The sequence below is a fragment of the Choristoneura fumiferana genome, chromosome 11, assembly GCF_025370935.1.
Source record: "Choristoneura fumiferana chromosome 11, NRCan_CFum_1, whole genome shotgun sequence".
Classification (NCBI taxonomy): Eukaryota; Metazoa; Arthropoda; class Insecta; order Lepidoptera; family Tortricidae; genus Choristoneura; species Choristoneura fumiferana.
Window position 1 is genome coordinate 15861097 of NC_133482.1, and position 20839 is coordinate 15881935.

The 20839-nt window shown below is 39.5% G+C and overlaps 1 protein-coding gene across 4 annotated transcripts in view; it reads left to right on the forward strand.

Moving 5' to 3' along the window:
• The window catches only part of LOC141432871 (neurexin 1-like), a 261481-nt gene that overhangs the window by 236477 nt on the left and 4165 nt on the right, over positions 1-20839 (forward strand). The window contains exons 11-28 of one of the 4 annotated variants that reach the window (XM_074094675.1): positions 879-998; positions 2918-3110; positions 3801-3992; positions 6410-6553; positions 9486-9700; positions 10926-11043; positions 12107-12703; positions 12976-13176; positions 13472-13588; positions 14101-14279; positions 14880-15051; positions 15804-16021; positions 17462-17644; positions 18163-18269; positions 18578-18657; positions 19213-19356; positions 19779-20054; positions 20555-20700. In XM_074094675.1, coding sequence (XP_073950776.1) covers positions 879-998; positions 2918-3110; positions 3801-3992; positions 6410-6553; positions 9486-9700; positions 10926-11043; positions 12107-12703; positions 12976-13176; positions 13472-13588; positions 14101-14279; positions 14880-15051; positions 15804-16021; positions 17462-17644; positions 18163-18269; positions 18578-18657; positions 19213-19356; positions 19779-20054; positions 20555-20700 — 3402 coding nt within the window. The remainder of the gene's footprint in view (positions 1-878; positions 999-2917; positions 3111-3800; positions 3993-6409; positions 6554-9485; positions 9701-10925; positions 11044-12106; positions 12704-12975; positions 13177-13471; positions 13589-14100; positions 14280-14879; positions 15052-15803; positions 16022-17461; positions 17645-18162; positions 18270-18577; positions 18658-19212; positions 19357-19778; positions 20055-20554; positions 20701-20839) is intronic. The other 3 variants (XM_074094676.1, XM_074094677.1, XM_074094678.1) reach the window with 3 other exon arrangements.

The window sequence follows — 20839 nt, forward strand, 5'->3', positions numbered from 1 at the left end:
TATACTGTGTCTACTTCTCTTGGGTATGTCAAATTAATTTTTTTGGTCTGCTTCGTTTAATTTCTTTTTGTACTTTTCGGAATCCTCGTTGCTTCTATAACTCGGTCTTGAACCTCATTAAAATATTTACAATCAACACATTTCTTGAATCAGCTTCTTAAAAAAATACATTATAGTTATAAACAAATTCCCGTCATTGGCTATTTACAGAAATACCCTATTTAAGTTGACTCCCCATAGAAATCAATATTCGAAAAATAAACTGAATAAATAAATAAATAAATAAATATCATGGGACACTTGATACCAATTGACCTAGTCCCAAACTAAGCAAAGCTTGTACTATGGATACTAGGCAACGGATAAACATACTTATATAGATAAATACATACTTAAGTACATATTAAACATCCAAGACCCGACAACAAACATTCGTGTTATTCACACAAATATCTGCCCCGGCCGGGATTCGAAACCAGGACCTCAAGCTTCGTAGTCAGGTTTTCTAACCACTTAGCCATCCGGTCGTCATAAGTAAGTGGTGGTTTTAAATGCTCTATATACATCAATGAAAACGCAACGAGTGCACTCTCCGCGTGGTGGATTGCTACTAAGTCAAAAAGACAATTGTCAATTTCTACAACACGAATCCTTCCGATTTCCCCTGAAACCCGAAGGTTTTTCTAAGAGCTCACGGGTTGTATTTCCCTAATTACTTAAGCAAAAGCAAATAATTATATATCATACAATACAAAGTACAACAAGACAAACATAATTTCAAGACAACTTGCAACATGAAACAATTAGAAAGTCTATTAGCATCCTCTGAGTTTTACGCACATTATTTATATAATTAGGATGTTTCTTTACATTTACAGATTCTACCAAAATGGGAGGCAGTGAAAACTGGAACGATATCGTTCAAGTTCAGAACGAATGAACCTAACGGTCTTATTCTCTTCAACATGGGCGCCAAGCCACCAAGGGTAGGTTGCACGGTAAGGGGTGAAGCTTTTGGGGTTGGACAGATCACTAAAAACATCACCATGATCATAAAAATCAATCGAATCATCAAAAAGTTCACCACCATAAGTTTCATCATCATTACGTAACGTTTCATCAGTCTAATAGGGGATTGCATCTCTTTCTAATTTTAAACTAGCATTGTAAAATAATGCTCTCAAATTTTCGCTTTCTTCATTTATTAGCAATGTTTCATCCATTTTGCAATTCCCTATACAAATACTACTCAATTAATATAACGTTTCGATTTGATCTGGTAGCAAAAAAATCCTTTGTGATCAAAGAGGAACGCGAATCCATAGAACAAGCCTGCATGGTAGGCTCCGATATTGAAAGAAGTAAATTAATTTGGTAACACATAAATAGGGGAATTTGTGTATGGTACCTTATAAAGTTTCACCCACTTTAAATGTCGAAGTGTTTTTTATGTTTATAATATCTGTTATCTGATGCACTGTAGATGTAAGATCACAGAGTTACACTATTAAGAGGTCCTAACCACCTATTATAGAGTATGCTATGCTGACAAGATGTATTGTCAACAAGCTTGAGTACAGAGAGGGCTTTGTCAATACCTACACAAATTTGCACTATTGCTTTCACAATTTTAATAATCACATTTTAACTACAACGCTTCTAAATTCTTAGAAAAAACTTTTGCTTTCATTTTGTCGAACAAATAATGAGTCACTGGAATTGTATCTTGAAATATTTCTGAACATTTAGTACCTTCGAATTACGTTTAGCAGAGTTTATTTGATTATTACCTAATTAAGTATTAGTTAATTTTATTGTTACCTGTACAAGCAAATATTATTTTAGTATTAAAATCGTTTGTGTTTAGTTTGCATGTATTACGTGCATTCAGACAGTTTTTATTTTGTTGTGAGTGATTGTTGTATCGATTTTCACTAGGCTAAGTCCTATTTATAGCATTCAGCGTTTCATAACTATTAGGTACAACAGACTTTGTGCATGTTTCAAAACTGTATGATGTAGCTATCAATTTTAAATTAACTAAAGTAGCATCAATAGCTTTGATGTAGAAAACAAACGAAGCAAAATGTAATTTCTATAACATCTATTTTTATGCATCTTTAACCATTAATCTAGAATCGGAAATAGAATAAAACTTATGGTTAAGAATGTTAGTAGTAGAGTTGTCACTTGCACAATAAAATTAAACTGCCTTGTAAGCAACATGACAATATGAGAAAAAAAAATTATAACAAAAAAAAACATTATTGAGGAGTCCTGGTGCTTCACCACCCATTCCATTGTACCATATGCATTACGACGAGCATAAATTGCTTAGCAACTATGTTAAAAGTAATTGAAATTCAACACGTGAAGTACTTGTTATTGAGTAGTAGCTCTGTTGGTCAAATGTGGTCTTCATCATCAGTTCCACTTCACCAAATTATGATTTTCAAGAGCAAATGCACGAGTTACTGCTAAATATATCCAAATTACAATAGGTGTCCCTACAAACGATTCAACTCATGGTTGTAAACCAGGGACGGTCCAACTAGTTTCGATCTTTTAGGAAGTTCTTTTTCATAGGTGAGTGCGTTCACGACGGCAGCGCTCATCGCAGTCGTTGTTTCCGCGCGAGCGTCGCTTGACGCATTGCGAGGCAGTGCGGGGAGCGCCACAATCGTGGACGCACTCACCTATGAAAATGATCTTCCGATAAAACCGAAACTAATCGGACCGTTCTTCGCATATAATCGTGAGTCAAACCGTTCAACATAGTGATTTAAACGTTAAACCTTGTGCTGCAAACATGGTAAATTAACGCATGTAATGAAGCTATAAAGCATGCTGTAGTTAATAGAACTAAGCCTTTAATGAGTTCCACCATAAGGTCCTTTCACGTCCCGTGATCTTACAGGCTGACCTATTTGCCGTGGAGATGCTGAATGGCTACATCTATGTCCACATGGACCTTGGGTCTGGAGGTGTGAGGGTCAGGGCGTCACGGAGAAGGGTCGACGATTCTCATTGGCATGAGTTTTTGTTGAGGAGAACTGGCAGGGACGGCAGGGTCACTGTGGATGGGGCTAATGCTGAGTTCAAAACACCTGGTGAGTTAATAGCTTTATGTTACGGAATAAGTGATTTCCCACTTTTATCGCAGTGCGGCGAAGCCCAAAAGGGGGAATATATGTTTGACCGTATGTATGTATGACCGTTCTTACACGGACAAAAAGTAATTCTTTGACCAAGAATATTCATAGTCTCAGGAATATTGTTTAAATCCAAGTACCTTATTATTTTCTTCAAGTAAGTTTATAGTTTTAACCCAAGACAATGTTTGTCTTTATCCAATACAATATGTCGTCTGAATGTCTGCTCGTAACTACTTAAAGTCTTAACAGATTTTGATTCATGATAGGTCATTAGATTTATCTTGAAGAAGTTAGTATGTCTCAATACATAAAAAACAAGCTAGATTAATATAATTTTTAACTAATTACCATAGTACGACGTTTGCTAGCCCAAGTAATTTGATACAAGTTCGACGAACGCATTAGGTGAACACCCACTAGGTGGACTGACGATATCATCAGAGTTGCGGGCAATCGGTGGGTGCAAATGGCGAGTTGTCGTTCATTGAGGCGTTCTAAGGGGGAGGCCTTTGTTCAGCAGTCAACGTCTTCCGGCTGATGACGATGGTGAGGATGATGATTAGGTGAACAAAGTTATTTAAGTTGCATAAGGTTTCGCCAACATGGCGAAGTAACAATTTCTTATAATTATTGTCAACGTTTCAGGTGAATCAAACCAATTGGAGCTTGACGGTCCCCTCTTCGTCGGTGGTCTGGGGTCGGAGTATTCAGCAGCGAAGACGCCAGCGGTGCTTTGGACGGCGGCGCTGAGGCAGGGCTTTGTGGGCTGCGTCAGAGACCTGATGCTCAACGGGAAACCACAGGATCTTACTGCGTATGCAAGGCAACAGGACTCTGGTAAGAACATTTTTTTTAAAGTAGCCTATACATATAATGTCCCACTGCTGGGCAAAAGTCTCCCCTCCTGACCTTCATAACTCCTGTTCTGACGCTATGTCAATCCAGTCCTTTGCGTATGTGACCAAATCGTCCCGCCTTCTCCTTGTCGGACAAAGAAGGCAGGTACGTTTGAGCCTGGCCATTCAACGAGCGAACGGGCGTCCTGAGGCACGGTGGACGGATGACCTTAAGAGGATCGCTGGCGGCGGATGGATGCGAGGGGCTGAAGACAGAGTGTTGTGGCGCGCCATGGAAGAGGCCTATGTCCAGCAGTGGACTGCTGTAGGCTGATGATGATGATGAAAAACGCTGTCTGTTGCCTGGGAACTATGCCGTCGAATGATATTTTGAAAGATTTTTTTTGTTTTCAATGCACATTTTTGTAGTTTTTTGTTTGTTATTTTATGTAAACTGTATTCTTTTTGTTTAATCTTTGTACAGAATTGTGTTGTGGTTTTTACTGTTATGCTGTGTTTATTGAAATATATACGTGTGTTCACGCGCAGACGGCGAGTAGACCACTCGGTGATAGCTCGCTGTTATTACGCTTGCCTTGCGTGGACCGCGCGCCATCGGCACGGCGCTCCCCACCCTCATTTCATAATAGACTACTTGGAAATTCGTGGACCACGCGACGTTCACTTGTTGACCACGCGACGTTCACTTGTTGACCACGCGACGTTCACTTGTTGACCACGCGACGTTCACTCGTTGACCACGCGACGTTCACTTGTTGACCACGCGACGTTCACTTGTTGACCACGCGAGGTCCACTCGTTGTCAACGTGGCGTCCACCCGTGGACCATCTGTCGACAACGAGTGGACGCCGAAAGTCGAGTCGGTGCTGGTCGGGTGCCGGGTGGGTCTAATGAGCTGTGACCTTTACCCTCCCAACCAGAAATAAGAAATTAATTTTGATGAAGTCGTGAGGTTAAAAATAAAAAAATAAAAACTAAGTATGAGCCGGACTAGCGCACCGAGAATTCCGTAGAAATTTGTACCTACCTATCTACTTATCTATACCCAGTGTTAGCAGAGTTCAGTCTTAGTTATTCAACGTAGACATAGTGATATTCTCTCATTTACACAAGACTTTTCATTTAGGCAACGAGTTATTAGTGAAATGGAGGCCCATCATAAAAGACCAATAATTTTTTGTGTATTTTTTTTCCAATTCTCGATCTTTTTGCAGGTGGTAGGACCTTGTGCGAGGCCGCCCGGATTGCTACCACCATCTTGCTCGCTAATCCTGCCGTGAAACAGCAGTGCTTGCACTGTTGTGTTTCGGCGTGGAGAGTAAGACAGCCGGTGAAATTACTGGCACTTGAGGTATCCCATCTTAGGCCTCTAGGTTGGCAACGCATCTGCAATCCCCCTGGTGTTGCAGGTGTCTATGGGCGGTGGTGATCTCTTATCATCAGGAGACCCACTTGCTCGTTTGCCATCCAGTTGAATAAAAAAAAAGTTATAATTACAGTTATTACTGAATGATTGATTACTAATTTATGTAGAACAAAGTGAGGTCGCTGGTACAGACATACCGTATGATATTGAACACCGGTCGTTAAGTCAAATTATTTTATTCATAAATACTATCTACGTCACATAAATAATAATTTATTAAACTGTGGTCTTTTACACGTGTACGTGTATTAGCAATAATAATAATAGAGAATGGCCGGTATTTTTTTATTTCCTTTATCGTTTGACAAACCGTCGCCCTATTGCTTGACGTTTCTGACGCTCGCGATCGCAATCAAATGACAGTTTTGGCATACAAAAGCTGTCATTTGATATAGCGATCGCGAGATAGAAACGCTAGCGTCAGAAACGTTAGGCTATACGGCCTCTGGTTGGAAAGAATGTTTTAAATATCTGAAAAAAAAAACTCTAAGATATGGACGTTTTAACGATGTAGGCAGACAGATAGACATTGGCATCAATATTATAACACCCGGCGTTTTGCGCCGGGGGTATGAGATCAAACAGCAGATCCTGACAGCGTTGATTTTCAGCGAGTACTGCCTTTTCGCAACGTAACGTTTGGCAACCTGTTTCATTTCGCAACTTTTCATTTCGCAAACTCTAAAACTGTAAATATTTCAGGATTTATTTCAGGGCCATCGTGTAGAACCCTTTTAGGTTAACCTAACCAGGTTAGTTTTATAAAAATCCTGAAATATTTACAGTTTCAGAAATATTAAACAGTTGGGAAATTAAAAGTTGCGAAATGAATCAGGTTGCCAAACGTTATTTGCCGAAACATTAGTAAACCGATTATCAGCTAGTTTCTTCTATTTGGCATACAAGACTAGAGCTTCTTTAACCTGCATAATGTAAAGTATAGGAGAGTGAAGTAAAAATATTTTTCCAGCATCCGTTCGTCCTGCCTGCCATGTCTTGATGAAGCAGTGCGTGAACTCCCCGTGCCAGCATGGTGGCGCGTGCTCAGAAGGCTGGAACCGGCCGCTCTGTGATTGCTCCTCCACAAACTACGGGGGGCCTACCTGTGGACGAGGTAAGACTTTTATATTTTCTACTAAATATTTTCATATATTTAAAAAATTGTTCATGATTTTTAAGAATCGCGTTCGGTGAACCCGAAGAAAGTTAGCTTATAAACTAAGAAGGTTTCGTCTAGAAAACGTATTGATTTGCTGATGAAAACAATAGTAAATAGTGCAAAAGGTGCATTAAAACGCTATTTTACCCGAGACGTGAATATCCACCTGTACCGCAGTCGAGAGTCGACAGTTAAGTCGAAGGTAAAATGAGTTTTCACTTCTCATGCTCGTAAAATTCGTGTTTATGCTGTATCTAGGCGACATAAAATTACTTTTTATGCTCTTTTGCATAAATTAAAATCTTCGTCTAAGACCAAGGCAATCAGGAGTTAACAACCACAAACAAAAAAGTTTACATATATTTTTTTAATTTGTATAAATCTAAAAATTAATCAAATTAATCAATAAAAGTAAATGTTTTTAATTATATTAGCAATGCATGAAGGATAAAAGATACCTAGTAAGTGAACAATTGATTCCACTGTTGTTATTTCATTCTCTCGCAATCGAAGTAAAAAGCAGAGTGTAAAACTCGTGCATTAAACGCATTTTCCCCTCGACGTGTCTATCCACCCTCGCCGTTCCGGCTTGGGTGGCTATATGAACGTCTCGGGTAAAATGGCTCATTTTATGCTCTTGTTGTCTACTACTGTACTATCTCTATCTACTATTTATAAACAAGTTACACACTGATCATTTTACTAAGTATCCTTTTATTTCTCATGCATTGCTATGTATAGATATGAATATATTTATACATAGCTAATACTTATAAGGGTCATCTTCATCTAGTTATGTTAATATTAAATAATTAAAAAAAATTGGAACTTCATTTTATATTTTTTTTTTATTCGTGGGGCTATTGGCGCCTAGTTGCCTTGGTCTTAGACAAAGGTTTTATTTTATGCACTAGATCAGAAAAGTCATTTTATGTTGAAAATAATATTTTCATTGCTTTCTGACTTGTAATTGTCAAGCACCATTTATAACCAAGCTCATGCCTATACGATATGGATTAAATAATATCAAGGTTCATAATCCAAATCCATTACATGTTTCCTCCAGCAAACTACGATAATATCAAAACAATAATGTTTATTAAGCAATAAGAAATGGTTGTGACAGTACTGAAATAACTTCAGTAATACACATTGTCGTTTTGTGGCCATGAGTGCCGATTAATATTTGATAACTTCCGATGAGGTTTCTAGTTAATTCTGCCGGGCTTTTGAACAACAGTAATTAGGTCTGGTAATGCCATGGTAGAGCGACAGTCAGCCGGAATTATGAAAATTGTGTGAAATTAAAAGTAAAATTGTGGTTTACTAAAAAAATCATGAATGACATTTGTATGATATTATGAGGTAAATATATTGACCCGGATAACTCACGTCTTAAATCTAGTTTAGGTCGACATGTTTCGGGCTAATCCGTAGCCCTTCGTCTTCGGAGCAAAGCGACTCAGCGGCTGCTGCAACACGCGCACTCACTCACTGACTCACTCACTCACTCGCACACACTCACTCGCGCACTCACTCGTGTGCGCGTGTTGCAGCAGCCGCTGAGTCGCGTTGCTCCGAAGACGAAGGGCTACGGATTAGCCGGAAACATGTCGAGCTAAACTCGATTTAAGACGTGAGTTATCCGGGTCAATATATTTAATATGAGTGAGTCTCACGGTAGTTTCATATTATGAGTTATATGAAAAACTAAAGGCTCTTCTTGCATTTATAGTGCACATCAAATTTATGTACCTACAAGACACTACTAAATATTACTTGAAAGAAGAACTTTGAGTATTGGCACAATACGCAATGAATACAGAAGTATAAATTATTATAACCTAACCAACAAAAAGGTGGCAAGCCCCGACTTTGTCACTTCAAAGTTCAATATCTCAAAAACGGCTGAACCAATTTTGATAAAACATATCTCAGAACCATTGCTAGAAACCCTGCTTTCAAATAAAAAAAACCGTAATCAAATCGGTCCACCCGTTTAAGAGCTACGGTACTACAGACAGACACAGACATACAGACCAACAGACATAAGACACACAGAGACACATAGCGGTCAGACTTATAACACCCCTCTTTTTGCGTCGGGGGTTAAAAAGTACGAAATGAATACAAAGAATCTCTCCACATCTCAATTTTATCGGCTCTATGTATGCTATTTACGCCTGTTATGTTTGCATGAATGAGTTGGTGATGCCATGTATCCCTTAAGCAAGAGTATTTAAGCAGACGCAAAGATAGGAATATGTATATGTGTTTAATAATTGCCTTCTTTAACAGCGTTTATACCTGCTGAGCTGACAACGTTGAATTTTTGTTAGTTTTTCTCGATTATTCCATAAAAATTGAATGAAAATTAAAAATGTGGTCTGTTAGAACTGTTCTTAATATTATATAAGTTAATGTGTCTACTGCGATAATTATTCGTGATAGATTTTTATTTTCTTTAAAAAGCGTTTTCGTTTGTTTATGTGGGTACTTAGGGAGTTACAGTGACAAATTAAAACGGTAGTTGTGGTTTGTTAGTCTAACATCTGGTAGCATGGTGTACGGTTGCGTTGCTCTGAAGATGAGCTCTGGTTGAGTTCAAAACGCGTCAGTTTAGTGTGGTGGTGGTGATAGATGGGCTTGTGTGATTTGTGTGTTCTTACAGTGTGGAGGTCGAGGAACTGCATGAACACGCATATTTTGCATAAACTTTGCTATCATAAGGTCGCGGGTGAGCAAATAAATTCTTTTAGGTCATTGATATGGACCTCTGCAATATAACGATATAACGCCTGATGCAATAAATTATTAGTGATTATTTTCTTTGAAGCTTACCCGAAAGATTTTATTACTTAACATAAATTATTTCTGTAATTTTCAGAATCACCAACAATATTCCTGAACGGCAGCCAGCATCTGACAGCGGCCTTGGGGCCAGAGCACGTGACGCAGACTGAAGAGCTGTTGCTGCGCTTCCGGACCACCAGGGCGGGGCTGCTGCTGAGGACAGCGTCGGAACACTCGGCAGACAGGATAGAGCTGGTGGTGGCGGCGGGGAGGGTCCGCGCCAACGTGAGGCTAGGAGATAGGGAGAAGGTAGGAAATGCGGCCAATCATGGGGAGAAATTCCACTCATATTCAGTTAATTAATAAATAATAAATGTCACGAGGCACTTCACATTTAATCTCACTTAGTTTTATGATATAAATTCGGGTTTTGTTCCGCGTACCTTGATTTTAGAGAAGCTCGATGTTTCGGCTCAGTTGCATGCGCCATGATCACGAGACGATCATCATGATCCTACGCGAAACAAAACCTGAATTTAAATCATAAAGTTAGTAATGACCGCGATAGTTTAAAACATTGTATTCCCACTTGTTGAAAATCTATCTAATACCTTTAAACGAGCAATTCTTGTATATATATTCTTGTACTAGCTTTTGCCCACGGATCCGCCCGCGTGGTATTCGGTTATCTTGCGCTGTTCCCTCGGGAACTGTGCATTTTTCCGGGATAAAAAGTAGCCTAAACTATCTCTATGCCAAAAATCACGTCGATCCGTCGCTCCGTTACGGCGTGAAAGACGGACAAACACACTTTCGTGTTTATAATATTAGTATGGATATTGTTTCGGCGATCTTGGTAACGGCTCCAAAGATTTCTATAAAATTTGGTGTGTAGGGGTTTTCGGGGATGAAAAATATGAGCCAAATTTGACATCATCCCAGCCTATATACGTCCCACTGCTTGGCACAGGCCTCCTCTCAGAACAAGAGCGTTTGGGCCGTAGTTACCACGCGGGCCCAGTGCGGATTGGGAACTTCACACGCACCATTGAATTGCTTCGCAGGTTTGTGCAGGTTTCCTCACGATGTTTTCCTTCACCGCAAAGCTCGTGGTAAATTTCAAATGTTATTCCGCACATGAATTTCGAAAAACTCAGAGGTGCGAGCCGGGGTTTGAACCTACGACCCTCTGCTTGAGAGGCGATAGGTCAAACCACTAGGCCACCACGGCTTCTTAATCAAATTTGACATGCTTATGTGAAATAGTTTTTGAGTTATGAGGGGGTCAAAAGTGGCTCCAAATGGTTCGGGTAAAATTACACACGGTGCTGCTCGCCAGTTCTGTTAGCTTGAACTTGGCTTGACACGCTACCGCGTGTCTAGATAGCTATTCGTAACTTTCATGGCTTCTTCTTCAGTAGACCTTTTTTAAGTCGGGCTCTCCGAAAAACAGACCTTGTTACTCTTAAAGAGCTTTTTGTGAAGACTTACCTGGTATGGTAAGCTTTTTATGCATATAAATGTATATTTCCAGAATCTCCTAGCCGGTTCGAATGTAGCGGACGATGCTTGGCATACGGTCCGTTTCTCTCGGCGCGCCTCCAACCTGAAACTGCAAGTGGATGGGGCGCAGCCCGTGCGCGGTATGTTATGTACGTATGCACGGGACAGCACCCGCACACTTTTATTTTGACCCCCATAGTAGAAGGTAATGGTGTTGGTTACACTCCGTACGATGGAACTGAAATTAAACTTGATTTTACCGTTGCGAATTATCGACTAATTTGATTTGGACCGCACTTGGCATCAAATAAGAAGTCGGTGCGTTGGTTCTTGAAAGAGTTGTCGAAGAAAGACTGCTAGACTGTGAATTTAAAACTGTATACTCTATATTTTTATGGGAAAAACCTGATAAAAAAAGTTTTTTTAAAATATAGTGTGGAAAGTGCTGATAATAGCAAAATTAATGAAGTATTTATCAACTTTTTTGACGTCTTAACAGCTAGCAGTCCTTTATTAGAAACTGAAGTTTTTGATGGCGGAGTGAAATCAAATGTAATATTTAAGTTTGGTATCAATTTTTGTTATAAAAAACGTTTTAATACAGCGTTTTTTATTGATGTTAGATGTCCTATTAGAGAGTAGATAGCTGCTTATTTTCCGTTGGTTTCTAGCTGGCACTTGGTACCTTCACCTTTTAGTTGGATGCCCTGACTGACTTTGTTTAAGTTTCTTTCTCCTGTAGTATCCTATGTGAATGTGCTAAAATTTTATAAACTATTCAAAATTTTACTACAAAATTTCAAAATTTGTTTTTTCTAAAGTAAGCTAAATATAGGTTGATGATAAATACTTGAAGGTAATATTATAATGATAATGATTGAAAGCCAGCTGTAAAACTATCTTTAGAAGAAAATATTTAGAACTAGTTAGCTCAAAGCATCCTGAATGAAGTATGGCTCTTTCCGATTAGAAATGGCAGTGTGTACATTCGCTAAATTTCTGTAGACGATCTGGTGTTCTCTCCGGCTTTTCTATTAATGTTCGATACCTGTGCTGACTCTGTATGGTTTTTATGTAAGCAACTGTATATTGCTCGCGATAATCTGAAATCTGTTGAGCTAATTTTCTTTTTATTTCAAAGTCAATGTTGTGTAACCGTCGTAGGTTCTAATATTTCGTAATTACTAATTGTATTTTGACTTGGATTTGCAGCTGAAACGATTTTAGGTAAAGCTTCGACTTTGGAAATTTCAACCCTTCATTTAGGGGGTCTTTACCATCCAGAAGAAGAAATACAGATGACTTCAACCCTGCCAAATTTCGTCGGTTACCTCCAAAAATTTGTCTTCAACGGAATGAAATACATCGATTTAGCAAAAGCTATTGGAATGGGAAGTGATGAAAACAATAATATTTATGACTCTTCAAACATAATATTTACTGGATCATTTGTGAAACCTGATTCTTTAAACGTTTACAAGGCTGTGACGTTTAAATCCAAGCACACATATGTTGGGCTGCCTTTACTGAAAGCGTACGGAAACACATATTTAGATTTTTATTTCCGTACTACTGAAATGGATGGTCTATTGTTCTATAACGGTGGGAAAAAACAAGATTTTATAGCAATAGAACTAGTGAATGGTCACATACATTGTGTGTTTAATCTTGGAGATGGAGTGGTAACAATGAAGGATAAAATAAAGAATTTCTTGAACGATAATCGATGGCACACAGTCTCGGTTAGAAGGCCGACGCCTAAGATACACACGTTACAAGTTGACGATGATGTAGAAATGCATACAACAAGTAAGTGTGAAATTTTGTGTTTTATTAATTATTCAATTAAATAGCTCGATTGTATAATATTGTATTGTTACATTAAAACTGAACAAAATTTGTTACTTATATTTTGTTATGCTTTTAGAAATATCAACATATTTCTGTAGAATTTTATAAATCTGGCTTTATCTTTAAATAATCGCTTCCTTTGTATTTTTGATTATTTGTTTTTCTTCCCACCTAATGGGAGTTTGTAACTTTATTTTCTTAATTGATGATTTATTTAAAAAAACTTCCAGGTTCGAACTTAATGCTAGAGTTAGACAGTGTCCTCTATGTCGGAGGAGTTCCAAAGGACATGTACTCTGCGCTGCCAGTGGGAGTTCTATCCCGGCAAGGTTTTGAGGGTTGTATGTCCAGTTTAGACTTGCCTGGTGAATCACCGTCTCTTATGGAGGATGCTGTGATGCCTAGTTCCTCGTTGGTTTCTGGATGTGAAGGTAAATTTGATGAAAAATAAGATGGGGGAGGCCTATATCTAACCGTGGACGTCCAGCAGCTGATATGATGATGATGATGATGATAATGATGAAGAGAATATTTATTTTCTCTACCACTTAGTTACAATGTGTTAACACATAACAAAGGAATCGTCCGTTTGACAGTCTTGTGGGTGGAATATGGTCTCCAAACTACGCAGTAGGTACTTGTTTGACTGATTACCTATAATTTAATGAAGCTGTAGAAATAGTTGTGGATTTCTAATTCACTATCATTTCATTTCTATAATTGCAGGTCCTACAAAATGCACACATAATGCATGTGCTAACAAAGGCGTCTGTGTGCAGCAATGGAACACTTACGCTTGTGATTGCGACCTTACTTCATTCACTGGACCCACGTGTTATGATGGTATGCGTAAGATAATTGATGAATACACACTACAATTTAATAGACTCATCATTATCACACTTTAACGATCACTGCAACTGCAGATTTGTCTACTTTTTAACCAACTAGTGTTCGCACGCGTGAACCATAGATCCAGTCATTTAAAAAGAGGCCCTTTAGCTTACTTTGGGTTTTGCTATAATAATATGATACAAAATAAAATAAAAGCCGTCGTAACCTAGCACTTTGACCTATGTCTTCTCAAACAGAGAATTGTAGATTCAAATACGGGCTTGCCTCTCCGAGTTTTTGATGAGTGCGAATTTAACTATATTCAAAATGTAGCAAGAGCTGTACCGTGAAGGAAAACATCGTAAACATACAAAGCAATTCAATGGTATGTGTGAAGTTTTGAGAGGAGATCTGTGGCCACCAATGAGAAAAATATAGTCTGGAGTCAATACAAGGTTACTTTGAGAAATTTCCTAAATTTATATTATCTTCTCCATCCTTTTGCTTTTTCCTTATTTCAGAGTCTATAGCCTACGAGTTCGGTCCTGGTCGCGGCATGATCACATATACATTCCCGCCGAGCACTGTTGCCGATACCGAGACGGATCGCGTGGCGCTCGGCTTCGTTACCAGCAAGGCTGATGCCGTGCTCCTTCGTATTGACTCTTCAAACACCCAGGACTACATGCAGATGGAGATTGTAAGTCTATACTCAACTTAAACTAACTAAAACATTGAAGAAAAGAGGTGGAGGGTCATTTTGAAAAATTATTTCCTCAACGGTGTGTAAGTTTTGATATGTCGTGTTCGTGTGGTATTGATACAGTAGATTACAGTGAACAACGCATAATGAAGATGAAGGAAGTTGTAGAGGATAATGACGGCTTTTGGGCTTAGAAAATTTATTCTAAGAGGAGGCCTGTGCCCAACCGGGTTGGGGTGATGTTGACGATTATTTTTTACACAACTTATAATGATAATGATAATAAATATCATGGGAAAGTTGACACTAATTGACCTAGTCCCAGACTAAACTAAGCTAATTTATATATCTTCAAAAATTCGAATAATTAATAAGATAAGTCCCACATAAAGGGTTAAATTTTCCCAGATCACCTATTAATTCGATTTTTTAAAGAAATACTGGTTCGGTTTCAATATAAATCTCTCTTTCTTTCTTTTTCTTATTTTTATCTGAAATATCTGCTCGGACGGGGGCAAACCCGGGACCTAAAGCTTCATAGTCAGGTCTTACCTAACTATCCGGTCAACTACTGACCACAATGTTTCCTACCATCAGATCCGCGGTAACCTGTTCATGGTGTACAACGTGGGCGGAGGAGACCAGCCGCTCGGCGATGAGGCCGCGAGGGTTGACGACGGGGCCTACCATGTGGCTCGCTTTACCAGGAACGGCTCGCGCGCGGCGTTGCAGCTCGACAACTATGCTGTCACGATGCGACATCCGCAAGGTGAGATATACCTAAAAACTCCTTGCAGATTTATAATGAACTTGTGTTTTCCCGCGGTTTGCACACGTAAATCATTAGATCTACCAGCTGAATAGAAATTTTGGGATTTTTAAAAATTCCCGAATTCCCGAAAATTCAATCGTGGTTTCATTGGCGTGACTCAAAGCCCAGCGGTTGTTGTTTCGAGATTTTATTCCTAAACCGTGGGTATATCGGAATAAAAATTGGCCAATGTTTTATTCCAGATGTTCAGCTATCTACATATCTAATTTCATCCAAATCCGTCTGGCCGTATCAGCGTGAAGGCGTAAGAAACATACTCACTCAACTTTCGCATTTATAATATTAGTAGGATAATGTATTTCCATGGAGAAAAGTCAGATCTCAATCGGAATATGATATGCGTCATACGGAATGAGTGATGTTTTCATATCCATTAATATTGAACTTCGTTGTTTAATGTGAAATATCAAAAGTAGGGGTTAGTATCATTTCGTCTAAAAAAGCAGCTGGTCTAAGTAGCAAGTGGTTTAAAAAGCAACTGGTCTAAGTAGCAAGTGGTCTAAAAAGCAACTGGTCCTAACCTGTTTTTTTCAAAAACTTGAAAAAACATAGGTAGTAGACTCTAAAGTTGCGTCAAGGCGCAAAGCGCCTCAGCCACGCGAAATAGAAGCTCCGCGAAGCGAGATATCTAATATTTTTATTCATCCACTTATTGTACTCTAAACTAAACAAAGTAACACTTCTTTCAGGCGGTCAACAATCAACAATCTTCAACAGCATGTCCACTATAACAGTGGGCGGTGGTGCTGGTGGCGCGAGGACCTTCAGCGGGGTGATAGCCGGGGTGGCTGTTGATGGCGTCAGAGTGCTAGACCTGGCGGCCGCAGGAGACGCCGCTGTGTCGGTGAGAGGAGATGCGAGAAGAGCGCACTCGCCACTCGACAGGGATATCAATAGGATGCAACAGGTGGGTAAAGTGAAGGTAAACATCGAGCTGGCCCCGCAGAGACTAAAGGGAGAATGCATGCTCCTCTCCTCCTCCTCTTTCCAGTAAATGGCTGAAACAAGACTCTTTGGGTACCGTAAACTTAGGTTTCTATAGTCCCAAGCGTTCATCAATAGTCCAAACGGACTTTTTAACCTTTCGATCAATTACAGAACTGTTAACGTTTAGGAGGTTCATCGTGCATTTTCTATTGGATTAGGCTGCGATGAACCTCCTAGATGACGTTAGCAGTTCCGTAATTGTTAGAAATGTTAAAAGTCCGTTTGGACTATTGATGAACGCTGGGACTATAGAAACCTGAGTTTACGGTAGATAAGAAAACCCTCCAACCCTTTCCTCCTCGTAATAAGCTCCAGGAACAGCTTAGGACAATAAAATGAAGTAAATAAAAGCAAGCACCTGGTGTGTCTAAGGCGACTCAACTAAAAAAAAAAGATCATGGAGTTATTCTAGAGAACCTTGTAATCGAATCCCTGAGCAGGATGACGCTAGGGGTCAGTAGATTGGTATGAGTAAATTTACAAGTCTACGAAGCTTGTAAACCTAACAGTATCAATGATAGTGTTAGGTTTACAAGTTTTAACAACTAGGCAAATGAACACATAATTTACATAGTTATAGTCAAAATACCACAAACGGGACTTATCACGCTATTATTACACAAGTAATATTTACCTCGACGTTTCGGCAACGTTACAGTTGCCGTGGTCACGAGTAGACTGAAGTGTGAGGTGTCAAGTCTGCCTAGCAGCGCGAGTTCTTCGAACTACCCGCACTTGATCACTAATAGTACCGGCACTCGTATCACGAACTACCCGCACTTGGCCACTTTTATTAGTCACCCTATCACACCGACACACAACACTAACAACGTCCGATCGTCCCTCCGAACATTCATCCCGACGCCGACACTTATTAATAACAGGGTTCCACGAAGATGAAAGCTTCCCATCGTCCCGGTTGAAATTCTTATGCTTTTTTATTTCAACCGCGTTTCTTGAGTAAAAATGACGTTCCGTGGACAGAATTTTGGGATTGTGAAGCTCAATCCAGTGGTTTGGCCCTGACTCCAACAAATGCTCGGCTATGGCTGACTTGTTTACCTGGCGATTTTTAACTGGTATTTTGACTATGAGTGAGAATCATGAAAGTTTAAAATGTTAAATTTACATAGTTGTTAAAAACCGGATAAGTGGAGAGGAAACCGTGCGATAAAAATATAATAATTATGTCACTCATAAACATTTGTCATTCCTATAGGTTTTCGTGTAATTTACAGGCACAGAACTATTTGCTGCAGTTTTTCAAAATTGTAGACCCATTCATTCTGAGATAAGGGGCTCTGCCCTACAATCGTACAATTTACAAATATTTGTCTTCAAAAATTGTCTATGTCTTCAGACGCCGCCATCCGGCTATGGCGGGCCGGGGGTGCTCGATGAGCTGGTTTACTCGGGCGCTGGTTCCGGCTGCCGGGACGATGACGAAGACGCCTGTGTACTGCCCGATGCTGGCAGCGGCGACGACTTGATCACCCCTGTCTACGTGCCGTCCACTCGTCGTCCGCCCAACAGACTGTATAAGGTGACAGGGCTGCTCTGATACTAAACTGAACTGTGGTTACAGGTTGAAAAACGAATTAGCTGCATTGCATAGAATGAAAGATAAACTAAGTACATTAATTTACCTTGCTATTCTCAATACAAGCTTACAACATGGTCGCACATAAACCAACACGTCACACAGACTGAACTGACATCTACACCGTGCAAAAAGTTAACGCGTTTCAAACACAACATGACTGAAAATCAGAAGATGCTCAAGTTGGTGACAATAATAATGGTCTCTCAAGTCGATAAACGTTAGTTGCAAACTCTGGCTTGAGACTTGAGTTTTTCAGTAATTTATGCACAAAACTACATAAAAATGAACATGAGGTTTTCCTTCGAGGTAACAAAATTCCTTTTAAAATTTCGAGGCGGAAGCTTCAAATGTTTTTCATGATCATGTTTAGGGAGAAAAAAACGCGTGCTAAAGCTTACACAACACAAGCTACACACCCAAAGGTTTTATTTTATGCATGCGTTGTTTCAATTTGGTAGGGGGACACAAGCGGCAAGCTGATGAAGCCCTGTGATGATGAAGACTGCATTGAGGGCTCGGGCTCCAACGGGGAGGAAATCACGGAACCTGAACACCCTATGACCACGTGAGTTTTTAATATACTCAGCTGCATAAAATTTGGCCCAATCTAATACAAAATTGCCTATTACTGCATACATTTGAGGGCCAGATTTTTTGCCGCTCAGTATATAAATGTTACATGTCAATATGATAATAAGCCTTATTTCTTTTTATGAAGTAGGAACTGTCACAAAAATGCTACAGCATTTGGTCAACTGTACTTGCTAAAGGAATAATTGCCATTGGCGCCTTTTGGGAATGCCATAATGAAAATGAAAGAAAAACATAGATACCTGATAGCTAACTGACACAAGGTTTTGTTTTTATTTACAGCAATGGAGCATCCAGCACCCACAGCATGACATCGCCAACTACTGCCATTTCCACGGAGCACGCGGGAAAGACATTGGAAGGTACATAAATACCAATATATACTCGCTATTCTAAATATCGATGTAAAATTTGGTGACTGTACGTTTTGTACTCAAAAACACACAAAGATGCTACGAAGACGAACCCAATATTATATTCTACAAGGCGGGTTAGCAAAGTAATTGTTTTGAGTTCATTCTTACGATTCTTACCATGTTATTTAGTTTTCAGTACGATAATATATTTCGGGGAGGCCTATGTCCAGCAGTGGATGTCTTTCGGCTGACATGATGATAATGGCGATAATATAATACGGAGGGGCAAAAAATTTGGCCCTCAAACGTATGCAGTAGCAGGTAATTTTGTTTGTAGAGTGGGCCAAATTTTGTGCCTCTGATTATATTAATGCTTTGAAATTAGTTCGATTTTATATATCTGATAAGATAAGTTTATAAACGTCTGGGCTCCACGTAAGTTCTCAATATTTCTGCAGCAAAAGCTGAAAAACCATAATCTTCTTAGAGCCTTGTGCTTTAGCGAGCGGCGTTTTGTTGACTTAGCTAACTTACTACTTAATTATCTCCAATAATTTGCAGGTTCAACAGACGGTGGTACGGAGGCGACGCGAGGCAGCTCGCGAGGCAGTTCTCCACTGCCCACCCCACCGGGTCCCGGGAACATGCATGCTGGCACCGTCGACTCCGCCACCACGCCCGAAAAACGGACCACACCAACTGATGGTGAGGAAACTAACTGCTTTAGAATTAGCAGCAGGTTTTAAATTTGGGGGATGGAATGTCGTAACACTGGTATTGTGAGGATTGCTAATAGGTATTATCATTATAGTCCACAGGAACATGGGGAAGTCGAGTGGCCACAGACGTCTCTCCTAACTCGAGAAATTTTCTCATTTCAAACAGAATTTTAAGAGATTCTGAAGTAACGGTTTGTGATACAATTGGCGATAATGGCTATCAAAATCAGTTAACGTCTAGTGGTTAGGAACTCCATGACCGTTTGTATGCAAAGGCTAGTGTTCGAACTAAAGAGCGTTATATGTAAAGATATTGATAATTTGATTTAATTCTGTGCACAAAACAAGAAATAATATGATAAAGAGCAGTTACTATGAAATGAACATAAAATCAATTAAATTTTATAGATCACACGAGCCCACATTTTACTCCATCGCTTCCTGGCCACCACACACCAGATGGAACAACACATATGACAGAAGAAGAGCATCTTCCCGAATATCCAGATCCTCACGAAAACGACGTCGATACCCGATCACCCACAAACGGTGCCGAAGATGGCAGCCGAAGTAACGAGTATAATGGATACGAACACGAACTTACCACGAAGTGGTATCTGCCGAAGACTACTGATTCGGGACGAATCGTTACTCCAGAGTCGGAGTTCTTTGCGACTATAGTAGGTAAGTACGTCTTACAAATCATGATCACAATAAGATACGCTATCAAAAATGAGAAAGAAAGCTGATACTCGTATCTGTGAAAAAATCTACAAACAGGAAAACAACACTCAGCGGGGCTAGGAAAACGCAGTAAACCCATTGCTGGATTTTTATCCCGCACACTGCTCCGCATATGGATTCGTATTCTAAAGCCTTACTTGAACGCTGTGAGGAATATGGCACGAGTTACAGTACATAAACATTGATAATCGATCAATTACAAATCTTTAGGCCCTTGATCCCGCATTGTAATATAATTCTTACAATATTTTCTGCATCATCTAACTCAGTAGCTTAAAGTATACTGATTTCTGATGAATCGCTTGAGATAAATATTCAAAATATTACTGTACAAAATTATCATCGATTTTAAGTATACAACGCATTGACGATAATCTTGTTTTTTCACGTCCTAAGGACCATTATGCCTTCTAATCTAATCCAAACATTTTCTTTCACAGGCATTGTCGCATCAGTGCTAATAGCAATAATCTTGATAGTAATAATCGTGCTCAAGTACATCGTGTACCCACTGGATCCCTCGTACAAGGTTACCGAGGACAAGAGCTACCAGCAAGGTGCTAGCGCGGCCTTACTTGGTAACCAGGTAATCCCATCATTACTATATCCATCACTGGTATAAAATTTAGAAAAGCTTTGGAGACACTGTAGCAATAATAAAAGAGTAACAAACCGTTATACTATCTTTAATTTGGGCTAATACGGGTATAATGATTGAAAGTAAT